The sequence below is a fragment of the Phascolarctos cinereus genome, unplaced genomic scaffold (assembly GCF_003287225.1).
Source record: "Phascolarctos cinereus isolate Bilbo 61053 unplaced genomic scaffold, phaCin_HiC Scaffold_4;HRSCAF=312, whole genome shotgun sequence".
Lineage (NCBI taxonomy): Eukaryota > Metazoa > Chordata > Mammalia > Diprotodontia > Phascolarctidae > Phascolarctos > Phascolarctos cinereus.
The window spans coordinates 634,944,586-634,961,448 of NW_027555847.1; the positions used below are offsets into that span (position 1 = coordinate 634,944,586).

The following is a 16,863-nucleotide window of genomic DNA, read 5'->3' on the forward strand; positions in this document are numbered from 1 at the left end:
AGCTGCGTGACCCTAGGCAAGTCACTTAACTTTTTTTTTTTTTACCTTAATCCACTGCAGAAGGAAATGGCAAATCACTCCAGTATTTTTGCCAAGAAAATCCCATGTACAGCATTGGCATGTTATGGATGGGGTCACAAAGAGTCAGACATAACTGAATGACTGAACAACAACAATGTGTATATATTATATATATTTTATTTTATGCATTTAAAACATTATTCTGAGAAGGGGTCCATGGACTTCATCAGACTGACAAAGGGGTCCATGGATCAAGAAAGGTTAAGAACTCCTGGTCTAGTCTAACTTCCTAATACTTTCTATGGTATCCCTGACAGGGATTCATCCAGCCTATATACTCTGAGATAGATAGATAGATAGATAGATAGATAGATAGATAGATAGATAGATAGATAGATAGATAAATGAAATAGATAAATATATAGGCATAGATATGTATGTATAATTATGGTTATAGTTATAGGTATATGTTTACATATATATTTTACTTATTTAAAAAACATTTTTTTTCTGAGGAAAGGTCCATATGTTTGACTAGATTGCCAGTGGGGCCTGCAACACAAAAATGGTTAAGATCCCCTTCATTCTAGGAACAATAGGAGTTCCAAAAAGGGAGAGACACAAGGGGGTTGGAGTAGCCAGGAAAGGCTTCCTGGAAGAGGAGATCTTCAAGAATGGGTAGCATTTGGATAGGTGAAAAAGAATCATGATGTAGCTGACAGTAAGAGACCTGGGTTCAGCTCCTCCCTCAAGCATTTATCAGTTGTATGGTCATCAAGTATGGTCATCAGAAAATCAATGAAACTCTCAGAGCCTTGGTTTTCACATCTGTAGAATGAGGATTACGACACTTGTACTGCCCATTTCATAGGACTGTTGTTTAGAAAGTGCTTCATTTGCTACAAAAATTGAAATTGTAGTAGTCACTCACTTAGTCAGTCAATCAATCACATTTACTAAGGGTTTATTTTAAGCCAGGAACCAGGGTGGGTAATATCGAGAGTTGTTATTTAGGGTTTTTGAAAGGCTGGGGGCTGTGGAGGTCAGGGGGGAAGGTGCAGACCCCGAATGGAGAGCTAAGTTCTAGCTATGCCTTGACTTGTGACCCTAGACCAGTCCCTTAATGTATCAGGGCCACAGGCAATATTCTAAGACTGTAAATAAAGGCAGTTTCCTGACCTGTGAGTGACTGTCTGGACACTATCATTGTTATTAGGAAAGGAGTAAGAGAATAGCATGAACCAGGTCTCCCAGTAGTCAGGGAAGAGAATGGCACATTGAGAAAACTCTGAACAGAAGAGACTGGCTAGAGCAGAGGTTTATGTGCTGGAAAGGAAGAAGTCAAACTGGAGAAGCAGCTTAGTCTAGTAATGAAATGAGAGCTAGACAGAAGACTTGGTGTTCAGTCCCAGAGCTGCCACTTTGTGACCTTGAGAAAATTACTCAATTTTTCTTGGTCTCAATTTCCTTCTCTGTAAATTGAGGGGAGGGGCTGGATTAGATGATCTCTAAGATACCTCTGTCTCTTGATATTGGGGTGGTGTGGGGAATCTTGAAAGTCAAGCAGAAGGGTTCAGAGTTAATGTGGTAGGCAATAGAGAGCCATTTTAAATTCTGGAGTAGGTGAAGACAGACAAAATCTGTAGAAATTAAGATGCTGGGCACGTTTTTTTCTTTTGTCTTCTGCCTTAAATGGTACATCCCTGTGAAGTGAGGAAACTGTATAGCTTCTCTCCCACTCCACTGTGGGACCATTCTGCCCATTCTGCCCAGCATTTCACCTCTAAATCTCTTCCACCTTAACGAATCAGATGGCATGGGGTGCAGGGAGGCTCATTGATAGGCTCACTAATGGTTTCTGCAGCCATAGCAAGTAAAATGCATTTGAAGACATTCTGAAATTCTCTCCCAATGGACAAGTTATTCACTTATTAGTGTTGCTTTAAGTGAACAGTGGGAAATGTTGTCATTTGGGGATTCGGATTTCAGCAGGCTGTAGCCTCCCATTGCATAGCTCTTTGTTTTCATGGAGTGGGGATAGGGTACGGGATGCCTACAGTGTTTATCTCATTCCTCACATTCATTCCTGGAGCATTTTCTTACCTTGCCCCTGTGTCTGGCGAAGTCTGGAGCCAAGATGTCCTAACTTAGAGCTCCCCTAGAGCCATTCCGACCTTTATAAGGTTTTACGAATTCAGGGAGGCTTTCAGTCCGTCTCTCAACAGATATTTCTTTGGCCCACTACTGGGTGCTGAGTACTACATTTGTACCCTTGGAGAAACACAAGTAAATAGGAGACAGTTCCTGATCTAAGGTGTTTATAATCTAGCTCAGAAGACAGGACACGGACACATGGAAGTAATAGGTAAAGTTTGGAAGGGACGATAATACAGCAAAAAGAACACTGAATTTGTATTTAGAGAATGGACCAGAGTTCAAAGCCTGGAGGTGTGGGACCTGAAGAAAGTCACATACCCTCTCTTGGGCCCAGCTTCCACATCTGGACAATGAGGAGACTGGATGAGTTGATCTCTACAATTCATCCCAGCTTGAAATCTAATGATTCTAGCACCATCTTCCTCCCACCTGGTTTCCTATACTACTGAATAAGGCCATTTAAAAACTATTCCAGAGCTACTTGTCTGGTTTCTTATTCATTCATTCATCCAACTCAAAAGTAGCTTCAAATCATCCCATGTTCTCATTCTACCCAGGCGTCATGCCCATGTATCCTCACATGCCCCTTCCCAATCATCCCAGCCTCCTGTCTCTACTATTCTCCAAAGCCAGAGATGTTTGGTCTCATCCCTAATGTTTCATTTATAATTATCCCACCAGCTCTTCTCTCAGCTCTATCTCTCCTTCATGCAGAAATGAATAATTGTCATAAGCTTACACTTAGTATAACATGATTTATAATGGAATATCCCCAACAGTGGGGCAGCTGTGTAGCACAAGGGATAGAGTGCTGGGCCTGGAGTCAGGAAGACTGATCTTCCTGAGTTCAAATCTGGCCTCAGACCAGGGGCAAGTCAGTTAACCCTGTTTACCTCAGTTTCCTCATCTATAAAAATGAGCTGGAGAAGGAAATAGCAAAGCTCTCCAGTATCTTTGCCAAGAAAACTCCAAATAAGGTCACAAAGAATCAGACATGACTGAAATGACTGAATAATAACAAAAACCCCAACATAAGATCATCCAATGTCTCCTTGAAGTCTTCTCAGAGGCAGCAAACTTAGTCTTCAAAAAAGCATTCTGTTACACCTTTAGACCACCCTAATATTAGGATGTGTTTCCTTATATCAAATAAAAATCTGCTTTCCAATAATTTATACCTACTTGTTCTAATCCTACCCCTTGGGGTCAAGCAAAGGAATAAATGAATGGGGGCAGCTAGATGGTGCAGAGGATAGGGCTCCAGCCTTGGACTCAGGAGGACCTGAGTTCAAATCAGACACTTGACACTTACTAGCTGTATGACCCTGGGCAAGTCTCTTAACCCCATTGCCTAGCCAAAAAAAAAAAAAAGGAATAAATGAATGAATGAAAAAAATTTTTTATTAAGTGATAATTATGTGCAAAGTTCCAGAGATACAAATGGAAAAGCAAGATACTCCAATCTTTCCTCTACATGACAATTTCAAATATTTGGAGACTTTTATTGTACTCCCCCTCAATTTTCTCTTCCTTAGACAAAACACCCCCTGTTTCTTCTGTAAGATAAGGAAGCACCAATCACAATGGTTTGTTTCAAGGATCAAATGAGATAATGCATGTAAAAATATATGTACAATATTCATTGTAATATATGTAAATGTGATATATGTATGCAAGATAATATATGTAAAACCTTAAAGGGATATATAAATATATTATTGTTAATGCTATTTCATTCTTCTCATTTTTATGTTTAATGGAGATCAGGTAGAAATGGTCCTGGGTTTATTTTTGTTATTCTTATCATTATTCTTATGACTATTATTATCCAACTGATCCTTGCCTGGCATGTTCTTCATTTCCTACATCATCCTAGTTACTGTCTTTTGGACTTAATCTAGCTTGGACCCAGGACTCTAGCTTTGGACTCTACCTATTGCTTGTCTAAGATGGAGTACGATGAAACTATCGCCTTTCACTCTAGATTCAATAATTTTCAAATCCATAATGTTGTTGGTGTGGGTATTGCCTCCCTTTTCCCTAATACAGATCCCAACTTCTCTATAACTCAATAGAGTCTTTGTGAGTTGCTTGGCCAAAGATTTCATCACCCTATAGGCAACCCAGTCACGTTCTCTAAACTCACCTGGGCCAGTCCTCAGATGACAGTCATATAGCCTGGTGTTTGGCCCTGCTCTAAACATCTTTCCAGCTTGGTAAGCCCTACCAGAGCTTAGACTCTATTGGCATGGCCTCCAAGAGTACAAGGTTACCCCTCCCCTATGACAAGACTCAAGAATAGGACTTAAGTAAAGGACTTCTATCAATGTAGCCTATGATTGCATTAGGAGTAACTAGATTATTCAGTAGATAGAGTGCTAGATCTGAAGTCAAGAAGACCTGAATTCAAATCTAGCTGCACACACTTACTAGCTGTGTTACCCTGGGCAAGTCATTTAACCTCTGTTTGCCTTAATCCACTGGAAAAGGAAATAGCAAACCACTCCAGTGTCTTTCCCAAGAAAACCTATGGACATTATGGTCCATGTGGTCATAAAGATTTGGATATCATTGAATGACAACAAAGATTGCATTTTTTTTTTGGCTAACGTGCCACAGTCTTTACTCATATTGAATTTTTATTCCACTAAGACCTCCAGGCCCTTTTTCTGCTACTAATGATAATAATGACAATAGAGATAATTAACATTTATGACATACTTTTAAATCTACAAAATATTTTATATACATTATCTCATAATAGCTAACATTTAGATAGCGTATTAAGGCTTGTAAAACCCTCCTTTACATTCATTATCTTATTTGATTTTTGCAGCAGATTTCTAAGGTAGATACCACATTTTCTATTATATTAGTATGTACATTTTGAAGATATTGAAACCAAGACTCAGAGAGGTTAAATTTAATAACTATATCACACATGCTGCCTGTCTCCTCCATTCCCTGCCCCCCGGCAGTTGATTTTTTAAATTCCAGTGTAGGACTCTTCTGGTATCACTTGACCTACAGTTATAAGCCTATGTCATGAAGAATTTCATCTTTCTTCCAGGGTCCAGTGAGGCTAGTGGAAACTGGGGCCTCTTGGATCAGGTAGCAGCTCTGACCTGGGTACAGGCTCACATCTCCAGCTTTGGTGGAGATCCCCGTCAAGTGTCCATGGCAGCAGATCGAAGTGGTGCTGACATCGCCAGCATCCACCTGCTGATGGCCACTGCTAGCTCAAGACTCTTCAGAAGAGCAGTACTGATGGTGAGTACTGTTTTTCATCTTTGACCTCAATCTCCAAGTCTGGTCCTTAGTTCCTCAGGTCCCTTATCTGCCTAAACAAGTTTGTTTTAAATTGATGATACCGGTGGGGTTTGGGAAGGGGGAAGGTGTGAGGTAAGAGGGAAAGAGGGATAGTTGTACCCTTGATTTAAATGGAGTCAGCTTTTTCTTAATTTATTTTTTAAAATTTTATTTATTTATTTGTTTTTAGTTTTCAACATTCACTTCTGTAAGATTTTGAGTTCCAAATTTTCTCCCTCTCCCCAAGATGGTGTGCAATCTAATATAGGCTATAAATGTAGAATCATATTAAACATATTTCTACATTAGTCATGTTGTAAAGAAGAACTAGAACCAAAGGGAAAAACCACAAGAAAAAAGAAACAAAAAAAAGAGAGAGAGAGAAATAGCATGCTTCGATCTGCATTCAGACTTTAAGTGGAGTCTGTTAAGGGATGAAGGTGAATGGATCCCTGGATCAAAGGATTCTTCAAGACCCATCTGAAAACACATCTTTTTTTTTTTTTTCTCCCTGGCCTGCTTGAAATTCCCACCCTTAACAAAAGTCCTTCCTAAGAAACCTTGTATTTTAATAGATGAAGTTATAATGTTATCTGGGGGGGGGTAGTCACATACTGAAGACCTAAGACATCTTAAGGAAGAAGTTTTTTAACCTGAGGCCTGTGAACTTAAAATAAAAAATTATATACTTTGACAACTGAATTCCAATATAATCGGTTGTAATCCTATGTATTTTATTGCAAGCATTTAAGAACATATTTCTGAGAAGTGATCCACAGGCTTCCCTAGACTTCCAAAAGGGTGCAACAATGAAGGGTTCAAGAACCCGGGCCCTAAGGGAGTAGTTTAGTGGTCAATCTAGTGAAATTCACAAAGTGATGCAGTGAGGCTTAAAGGAATGTGCTGGGGAGAAGGTCATGAACACAGCAGTGTAATTTCTTGCTAAGAGGTGCTCTGTGGAAATAGAAGATAAACTTCGGCTATCAGCGGACTCTTAAACTATCAGGAAGATATACCCAAGCTATCAGGCACAAGGGGATTAGGGGCACAGGCTTTCACATTCATTGAAAAAAGGAAGGGAGAAGAGACCCTGGAACCAACATGGACTATTTCACGCTTCTCCTTACCACCAGCCTTGATCTTGTCCTTCATATCTTTAATCCTTATGTAGGATACCTGGTTTCAAAATGATCTGGTTTTTGTTTAATTCTGTTTTGAGTGAGATTTAATTCTGAAATATGGGGATATGTAACAAATCTTTACTAATGCCATCAAACTTCTTCCTCTGCACGTAGGAATGGGGTGAGTTGGCAGGCAGGAGAGGGAGGTGCTGACATCTTTGTTCTCCCTGGAATGGGGCCCCAGAACTCCATAGCATTACCCAGTTAGGAGGAGTGGTGGGGAGGTGGAGGCGGGAGAGGGGGAATGGAGGAAGGAGGTTGGTGTGTGCCAAGGAATGGCCTAGAGAAACTTCCATAAAGACAGACTTTCTCTTCTGCCGACATTTTAGTCATTTAGACATTTAGTCATATCTCTAAAATGGAAAGTTCTATTGTGAAAGATGGAAACTCTTTCATGGGGGATTTTTTTTTTCTAAGAGAAGTCAGGTTGTGTGGCTCCTATACTAACACAGTTGCTCAAGGAATGTGTAGAAAGGCAGAGTGTAATAAGTGCTAGAACTGGAGTCAGGAAGAACTGGGTTCAAATCCTGCTTTTACTACTTACTAATTGAATGGCTCTGGGCCTTTCACTTAACAGTCTTAGTTTTCTTGTCTGTAAAATGGGATTAATAATAGCCCCTACCTAGCAGGGTTGTTGTAAGGACTGATTATATGTGTATATCTATATCTATGTATATAGATGTATATGTAGATATAGATATGCATATATATAATGTGTGTGCATGTGTATGTATGTGTATATATGCATACACACATACATATAATTTTGCAAACCTTAAAGCACCATGTAAATGTCAGTTGAGTCTCAGCTGAGTTTTGTTGTTGTTATTGGGTCATTTCAGTCAGGTCTGACTCTTCATGACCCCATTTGGGGTTTTCTTGGCAGAGATAGTAGAGTGGTTTGCCATTTCCTTTTCCAAGTCATTTTACATGTGAGGAAACTAAGGCAAATAGTGTTAAGTGACTTGCCTGGGGTCACACTGCTGGTAAGTGTCTGAGGCTGGATTTGAACTCAGATCTTCCTGGCTCCGGGCCTGGTGCTCTATCCACTGACCATTTAACTGCCCTCCCAGTTGAGAAGCCTGCTAACAATGTAAAGTGCGTCTGATATTGTCCATATCTGCACTGGTTAGCTAGAGCATATAAGGAGACCAACATTGTGAGTGAAATTAAACCCCTGAAGGCTGGTTGGGGCTGCTCTGCTACATTGCCATAGGCCATACTCCAAGTCCTGACCAGCCTTCTTGTAGATGCATACCTGTGGTTGTGAGAAAGTTCGGATGACTGGAGCACAAAATCATCATCACAACCTGCAGAGGCACTTCAAAAATGTCTTGACTGATGGAGAGCCAGTCAGTGACATCATGTTTCCTGACATGGTGGTGGAATAAGAAGTGGACTGGATTAAGCGTCACAGGATGTGAACTTCAGCCTTCAGCTCTACTACTTATGACTTGTGTGGCCTTGGACAAATCATTTCAAGCCATCTGTAAAATGGTGATGTAAGTGGGTTGAAGATTGGTTTGGATTCAATTTCCTCAAAGATTTGTCCAGCTCTAAATCCTATGATCAATTATGTAGAGGTTTCAGAACCTGTATGTCTGAGCCATTGGTGTAGATTCCCCCCTTGGGCATCGCATTCTTGGTGTCGACATCTTTGAGAAGGGGCCTTTCTTAACACTGCACACCAAAAGAGTTTGAGATAAAGACCTTCAACTGTATAAACACGGTGCCTTTTATACCCTCAGCTCTACACTAGGAACTGACAAATTGGCTAGGACAATTTGAACACTTTCACTGTTTTTCCAGCCCCCACTCATCTCCACCCCTTATAAAGCAGACATTCACCAGGACACAGAGGCCTTTCTTCCTAAACTACCAACTAATGGATCCAAAAGGAAGTATTTTCGTTTTGAGTCTGTAGGTGGTTGGGGAAATTCATTTAATAATATAATGACAGTGGTGCTTAAAAAGAAATTCATTCATCTGTTTTATCCATTTAACAACAGCTATTAATAGATCAGTACAAGCAGTTAGTAAGACAGACATGAAATCATTTATAGTGAAGAGGATGAAAATTATTGAACATATTAATAGTTCTTAGAAGCCTTTTTCCAGGCAACAGATTTTTAGAAAAAAAGGATGAGAATTGGTAGTAAATGAGTAATTGGTATTTTAAATGACCAACTCTCAACTCTTTATGAGGAATTTAGGGTCTAAACTGCTGAAGCACTGAACTAGGGACTTATTATTGGTGTTTAGCTACTCACGAGACAGCTTACATGAAAGTTAAGGTGCATGACATTTCCCCCCATGTCCTAAAATTTGACGCACAAGAAAGAGAGTATTGCCAACCTGTATTAGTAGTGAAACTTTTCCAACTCTGAGAGAGCTCAAGAAATGGAATGGTCTGCTTTGTGTGAGGGTAATGTGCTTCTTATCACTAGAGATCTTCAAGTGAGGGTCTGGTGACCCCTTGTTGATGGATTGGTAAAGGGTACTCCTACTCATGTACAGGCTAGACTCTGAGGTCTCTCCCAATTCTGATATCTGTGATTCTATGATGCCTTGCTCCCTTTACATTTACTTCCTTTCAGCTGCCTTGTTATGGAGGTGGAAGTAGTCTTACCTTTAGTGGTGTGATCTGGGGGATCCAGAAAGCAACATTCATCCCCAGAAGTTAATACTTTTTGTTCAGGAGTCTCAAAGGAAACGGTGTAAGTAAAGACTTTTGTGACCCTTTCAATCTATGTAGATGTCATCTGGAGAAGATGTATAGTGGATAGAGAGATGACCTCAGTGATGGAAATATCGGGAGTTAGCACAATGCCTGATACGTAGTAGGCCCTAAATAAATGTTTATTTTCCGATTGGACAGCTGAGTTTTTAAAGATGATGTTGCTACTAACAGTTCAAAGTCCCCACCTCTAACACATACTATCTGTGTGACCCTGGGTAAGTCCCATAACCTCTCATTGCTCTAGGCAACTCTCTTATAGAGAAGACATTGAAGTGTTTTAGCAGAAGGAGTTTCATCTGGGAGTTCCCTATAATTGTCAGGCAACAAACATTTATTAAGGTCCTACTAAGTGTCAGGCACTGTGCTAAACACAATGGATATGAAGAAAGGTAAAATACCATCCTTGAGCTGGAGACCTTATATCCTGATGAGGGAGACAACATTCAAACATGTACAAACCAAACAGCTTTATACAGGACAAATAGGAAATAATCAACAGAGGCAAGGCAATAGAGTTAAGAGGGTTTAGAAAAGGCCTCTGTACTAGGTGGACTTTTAGCTGGAGCTTGAAGGAAGCCAGGAGGCAGAAGGGAGGAGGGAGACCATTCCAGACAAGAGGGACAGCTAGTGAAAAGTCCCAGAGACCAGAAAAGGAGTGCCCTGTTCAAGGACCAGCAAAGAGGTCAGTGTCACTGGTTCCGATTGTACATGGGAGTTGGGAGGGGAGGGAGGATAAATGAGATGAGAAAAGACTGGGGCGGGGGGAGGAAGATTTTATGTTTAATCCTGGTGTTAGTAGGGAGCCATTGGAATTTATTTGGTAAGAGAGTGACATGGTTGGACCTATACTTAAGAAATACCCCTTTGGCAGTTGTACACTATATGAATCCTGCCTGTACTATGATTTTTTGGGTTTTTTTGTGTGTATCCCCATTAGGATGTGAGTTCCTTGAGATCAGGAATTGCCTCTTGCCTTTCTAGTTAGTACATTATCTGGTACATATTACATTCTTAATATTTGTTGATCAACTAACTGATGCTCTCACAGGAGCAACCCACCATGAACAGCATCACCAAGAAGTGAAAGGTAGCTGTGACCACTCTGGGCTCAAACAGTCAAGCACAGACCTCCTTCAGCTGTCTGTCTTGGCTTTCAATGGCCTTATCATGGACATCATGAGGACACTGAGACTTTGGAGTCGGGCATAAGGAGTTCATACAATTATAGATTTTAGAGCTGGGAGGGATTATCTAAATCTCTCCCTTCCAGTCACCAACACCACCCCAAGAAACTGAGTTGCAGCAAGTTATAATGACTTGCCCAAAGACACCCATTGGGTTAGTGATACAACTGATGCTGGATCCCAGATCTCCTGATTCCCAGCCTAGAGCTCTTTCCACCTTACAAAGATGCTAGGAGAAAGAAAGACTGGTGTACAAAAAGGAGGTGGGAAGGTAGATCCAAGGGACTGGCTTTGGCTAATGTCACAATTTTGTCAAAGTCAAGCCTTGCTTCATGAACAGGAGAATGATCTCAATCCCAAAATCACTGTTGTCATTACTTATTCATCGTGCATTATACTTTACCTATTGCCAAAACAGATCTAAGTTAGCTATTCTTATTCTTAAGATTCACCTGCAACTTGGAACCCTAAATGAAAACTTCTCAACTTTGAGATCACCAGAAGTCTTTAGTTCAACGTCAAGCCTAGACCTCCATCTGATAGGGCCATTCTGTACATCAAACCATCTGGTTAACAAGATTAAGATAGACTTTTATGTGCCATGCCACACTACTGTACTTATCATTCTTGATAAACCAATTATAGTCTTGTAGACACATTCCTAAATCAATAGAGCTGGAAAGAAGCATAAGGCATAAAATGATAGAGCTGAAGGGACCTGAAATATCATCGAGTCCAACTCTTTCCTTTTCTAACACTGGAAACTTAAGACAAGAAAGGTTAGTTTGCCTGCCCCAAGTTACATGCCATGATAATAGCAGGGCCAGAATTGTACCTGGAGCCCCCTGACTTTCAGTCCACTACTTTTGTTTGGACCCTCATTCTGTTACACTGCCATGGCTCCAGCTCTCTGGAAACATGTTTATATGTTCTCTCATAATTTTAAAAATTAGCTCCCAGAAACCAAGTTCACCGATCACCGCCCAAGCATTGTACTGTGTATTTCAAGCATGAAATATTTATTACAACAATTTAAATCAAGAATAAATACATGATTTAGCAATGTGTAATGCTAACGTTAGAATCCCCCCACACACACACATACACACACACTCCCTCAAGCATTCCAACTGCATGAATCACAAATTGAAACAATACATTAGACTCTATACAAACATCTGGAGTTCTGGAGGGAGGTCTCCTTGCTTGGCAAGCAACGCCAATGTCCACAATGGTATATTCAGACTCTATAACATGGTTGATTATTTCATACAGCTTTTGTGCTCTGCTCTGAAAATGCACACATATCTATGTCACTGCTGTGATGATCTAAGATCTCAAACATGCCTAGGGTAAGCATTACAGACTTTTGTTATCAGGCTAGAGACAATGCTCACAAATTCTTTCTGTCCTTTTGAAACTGGGAAAAATGAGTAATGCATTTAACCCACAGGCTTAGCAGTCCCTGGAGAAGAGTTTCTCTGCTCCTCTGACTCTGGTTGGGTATGCCATAAGGAACCACTTGGACCCTTAACCTTTCCCAAAGCTCTGATTTTGAGTCATAAGGTTCCCAAACCATTTGAAGGAGCCACCAGATTTGATACATTTTTTTCTTTAGCTATTGTTTCATGTCCATTCACGGCAGATTTGCAGGAATAGAGAAAGGGTCTTTTCGTGTGTGTGTGTCCCAGAATACTAGCCTCATAAGGTTTACAGCTGGAAGGGACCTTTCCAATCTAGTAGTCCATTCTTCATTTTATAGCTAGGTCCCACCTTGTCTGAGTCACATGGGTAGTCCATGGCAGAACTGGGATTCAAACCCTGGTCTTTAGATTCTCAATCCAGTACTCTTTACACAATACCAGTTTCTTGAGACCTTCTTTTGTCAAGGTGATTCTCCTATTGATTTTCTCATACCTAGTTCTCCTGGCTCATGGGCCTTTCCAGGTTCTGTGTTGAATGGGATGATCTCAGCAGTCCCCCTCAGTTCACCCTCCCAAAGCATTGGGAGGTAATACCAAGAAAGGGTCTGCCCAGGCCTAGAGTCAAGGAATCCCAAAGCTTGAAAGAGATCTGCACGACCCCTTACACACACTTGACACATGAGGAAACTGAGGCTCAGAGTATTAAAGTGACTTGTCCAGAATCACACAGTGAGCAGAGCCAGGGCATCCCCAGTTCATTCCCAATCAAAGCTGAGCCGTGTCTTGCTGTCGTCGTGTCCAGCGTGCCCATGGTCTGACTCTGAAGAAGTCTTTGCAACAAAGGGCACATCTAGTGTTACTGAGCTTCCATATACTGACTTTTAAAATAAGATTGAAGCCAGGAAGTCTTCATGTGGTACTTTTAAAAAAGATCAACTCAGTGAAAAAAGTAGCAAATCTAGACCTTTTGTTAGTTCTGGATAATTTTAGTCTGGATCACAAAGGTTAAACATTTCTATTGAGAGAGTGTCTTTGTCCATGCAGTCTCTCATCTTTTTCTCTTGCGTATTCTCCCCCCACTCTCTCTCTCTCTCTCTCTCTCTCTCTCTCTCTCTCTCTCTCTCACACACACACACACACACACACACACACATGCGCGCTCACATCTTGTGATCCAGTGTATGACTAAGTTATAATTTAATATATAGTAATATCTACAGTACGATCTAGCCACCAGGAGACATTTTTCTTCTGTTGACATGTGGGAAGTTCGGGGGCTGGTGGAGAGTGGGGTGCAGATCAAGAGTTCAGTCGTCCGTGCGTCCATTCTTTCTCTGCTTCTGGTTGCTGGGGGATCAGCAGCAGCCCAAGGCCTCATGGCTGCCTGGGTGGTCTGAGGTGAGCATTGAGTCCTGGGTTCCCTTGCGGGTCGTAGTCTAATCTTCGAAATACTGAGGAGCAGAAAACAGGGCGCTCTTGCGCTTGTTCCCGGCATATATCAGAGAATGGCTTTTCTTCTTCCGGTCATTGGTAAAGGAAGAGCCATCTTCTCCTGCCAGGGAGAGGTAAGAGGCGATACTTTCCCGGAGGCCATAGCTGAAGAGGGACTCATCCATCTCCAGGTGGTTTGCTTCTCCATCAGGACTGGACTGCACTCTGCGTATGCGTGGAGAGGTAGAGGAGGTAAAAGTGAGAAGGAAGAGGGAGAGGAGGGATGAGAGAAGGAAAGAAAGAATTGATTCGTTTTTCAATTCACCTATTAACATAGCAGTCCTAATTTTGATAAAGACCTGATTTGGCTGGTAATTAGCCATGTGCACCTGAGCAAGGAATCTTACTTCCCTGGCCTCACAGGAGCGTAGATTTAGAGCTGGAAAGAGACCATAGAAGCTATCTATCTCTCAAGTTACAGATGAAGAAACTGAGAGTCAGGGAAGTTAAATAATGACTTGCTCAAGGGCCTACAAATACAGTAAGAGAAGCAGAATTCAACCCAGGCCCTCTTATTCCAAATGCAGCTCTCTTCCCACTGTAGTATACTTCTTCCCAGTCTCACGGAAGTACAAGTCATAGAAACAAAAGTGATAGAAGAGACCTTAGATATCATCTCATCTAGCTTCCTCATAAGCGTCTTGCCTTATCTCAGTAGGGTCCGGGAAGTGGTATAGTGGAAGCAGCTCATACCTCTCATGAGAGCAATTGTTAAATTTTCAGTGTATTTACACCCTGGAAATTGGCCAATGCTACAAATTAAGGCTTAATTTATTGTTTTGTGGGTTGTCTAGACTTAAGAAAGTGATGGGAAAAATGTTAATGGTACAGATTACATTTAAAAGTGTATCCTGTGCACAATTTTTTTTTCTTTTCTGGAAAGCAGTTGTTAAATATTTTTCATCACATCCCTGGGCCAAGGCCTCCACCCTACTTCCTGCAGTTTCCACACCACGACCCTAACTCTCTCACCATCTCCACCCCACCAAAACTTGCCTCTTTCTGATAGATCAACTTCTTATTGGGGCCTTGGCCTCCATCCAACTTCTCAAGGTCTCATCACCATTCTCCAGGATATGCAATATCTCTTTATGTGTTCCCTTCCCTCATTGGAAGGCAATCTCCTTACAGGTAAGGACTATCATGCTTGCTTATACTTGTATCCTTAATATTTAGTGCTAGGCTTTAACAAATGATCTATCTATCTATCTATCTATCTATCTATCTATCTATCTATCTATCTCTTCTACCTATATTATGTGTCATCTATCTCTCTGTCATCTATCTATATCTCTCCATTATCTATTGTTCTGCCTATCATCTCTATCACCTATCTACCTATTAGCTATCTCTTTCTCTCTATCATTTATCTCTATCTCTCTATTATCCATCTTTCTATGTATCTATCATCTATCTATATGCCTGTCTGTCCTTCTGTCTCTCTAGCTCATCTATCTCTTTCTATTCTCTCTCTGTCTCTGTCTCTGTCTCTGTCTCTCTCTCTCTCTCTCTCTCTCTCTCTCTCTCTCTCTCTCTCTCTCTTTCTCTCACTTACTCAGGCAGCTAGGTGGTACAGTGGATAGAGTGCCAGGCCTGAAATCAGGAAGACTCATCTTCCTAAATTCAAATCTGGCCTGAGACACTTACTAGCTGTGTAACCCTGGGCAAGTCACTTTACCCTGCTTGCCTCAGTTTCCTCATCTGTAAAATGAGCCAAAGAAGGAAATGGCAAACCACTTCACTATCTTTGCCAAGAACACCCCAAATGAAGTCACAGAATGGAAATGACAGAACAACAACAAGCAATATCTATCCATCTACCTACCATCTGTCTATCATCTATTTTATATCTATCTACATATCAACACTATCTATGTATCATCTCATTTGTTTATGTTTCTGTGATGGAACTCATGTCTAGAAAGGGGAAATTATTTGTCCTCAGCCACATAGCTAATTAAGAACAGAGAAAGAATTCTAACCTAACTTCACCTAGCGCAGTGCCTGGCACATAGTAGGTGTTTAATAAATGCTTATTGATTGATCCTGAATCTTTTCCCTTTAAGTGCAGTGCTCCATTTCTTACACCATGTTTCCTTATCTGACAATGAGGAGGTTGGATTGAGGTCCAGAGAGAAAGGTGGAAAGACTTTTCCAAAGTGAGAGAGCCAGTTTGCAGGTGCTCTGGGAGCAGAATTCAGCTCACTTGCCTGCCAGGCCTGGCTCTCCCTATCTCACCATACTACACTGTCTCCCCCTCCCCTCGTAATCTAAGGTGCCTTTTAATACTCTCCACTAAAAGCTCTTTCCCTTGACCTCATCATTCTATTTACACAAAGAAATACTACCTGGCAACATTTTTCCAGTTGAAATTTTTCTGGCGCATCACGACTGGTGATCCTGAGGCCCTCTCCGTATTGCCAGTTGTACATTGAGTTAAGCAGGGCGTTGTGAGCACACAGCAGAGCCCGTCAGCCACCTCTGAGGAAGGAGACACAAATATCCGAAGAGTTAGCATCTATCAAAATTGTGAAGCGATAGAGGAAGGACACTTTGTGGGCACCAAGTACTCAATGCCCTTTGTCTTTGGATTGTCACATCTCTAGTGAAGTAGGTAGTACAGATATTCTCTCCATTTTACAGATGAGGAAATTAAGGCCAGAGAAGGGAGATAACTTGCCCAGATTATCAGTTAGTAAATGGCAGAAGCCGAAATTCAATTCAGGTTCTGGCTTCAAGTCCAGCATTTTGTATCCCATACTGCCACCCAACTAAATGATGTCAACAAAGCAGGTCTTGTAAGTTCATTGAACTAGGGGACCATAGAATATGAGAACTAGAAGCAGTCTTTGAGATTATCTTGTTCAGGGGCAGCTAGGTGGCACAGTGGATAGAGTACCAGCCCTGGAATCAGGAGGACATGAGTTTGAATCCGGCCTCAGACATTTGACATTTACTAGCTGTGTGACTGTGGGCAAGTCACTTAACCCCATTGCCTAGCCAAGGGGGAAAAAAAAGAGATCATCTTGTTCAATTCACTGTTTTGTTTTAATTGATGGTGCCCATGAATTCACTATACTTAGGAGATCAGAAGGAACAGACACAGACAAGTGAGGGAGGAAGGTAAAGAAATATCTTCACTTCTATTCCGACCATTTTCAAAGAAGACAATAGTTAAATTAAGTAGTTTACTTTTTTTCCATTACTAGTACTGGGCAGGACCCAAATTCCTATATCACTCAAACATCTGGATTTACTAGGTCCTTCATCATTCCAGGAACATTTAAAAATAATATTCTGTCATTCCAAAGCCCTGGGTTAGTCTGTTCCATTATTTGAAGGAAAGGAGTCTGGCT

At 41.1% G+C, this 16,863-nt stretch overlaps 2 protein-coding genes across 5 annotated transcripts in view; one reads left to right on the forward strand and one right to left on the reverse strand.

Annotated features, from left to right (window-relative positions):
- Positions 1-16,863, forward strand: part of TG (thyroglobulin) — a 364,454-nt gene that overhangs the window by 211,651 nt on the left and 135,940 nt on the right. The window contains exon 42 of the mRNA XM_078151800.1: positions 5,249-5,448. Within this exon, the coding sequence (XP_078007926.1) occupies positions 5,249-5,448 (200 nt within the window). The remainder of the gene's footprint in view (positions 1-5,248; positions 5,449-16,863) is intronic.
- SLA (Src like adaptor) overlaps positions 11,595-16,863 on the reverse strand; it is a 58,390-nt gene continuing 53,121 nt past the window's right edge. For all 4 annotated transcript variants that reach the window (XM_020997885.2, XM_020997887.2, XM_020997886.2 and 1 more), the window contains 2 exons: positions 15,856-15,988; positions 11,595-13,672 (listed from right to left, as the gene is read on the reverse strand). In XM_020997885.2, coding sequence (XP_020853544.1) covers positions 13,453-13,672; positions 15,856-15,988 — 353 coding nt within the window. In that variant the 3' untranslated portion in view covers positions 11,595-13,452. The remainder of the gene's footprint in view (positions 13,673-15,855; positions 15,989-16,863) is intronic.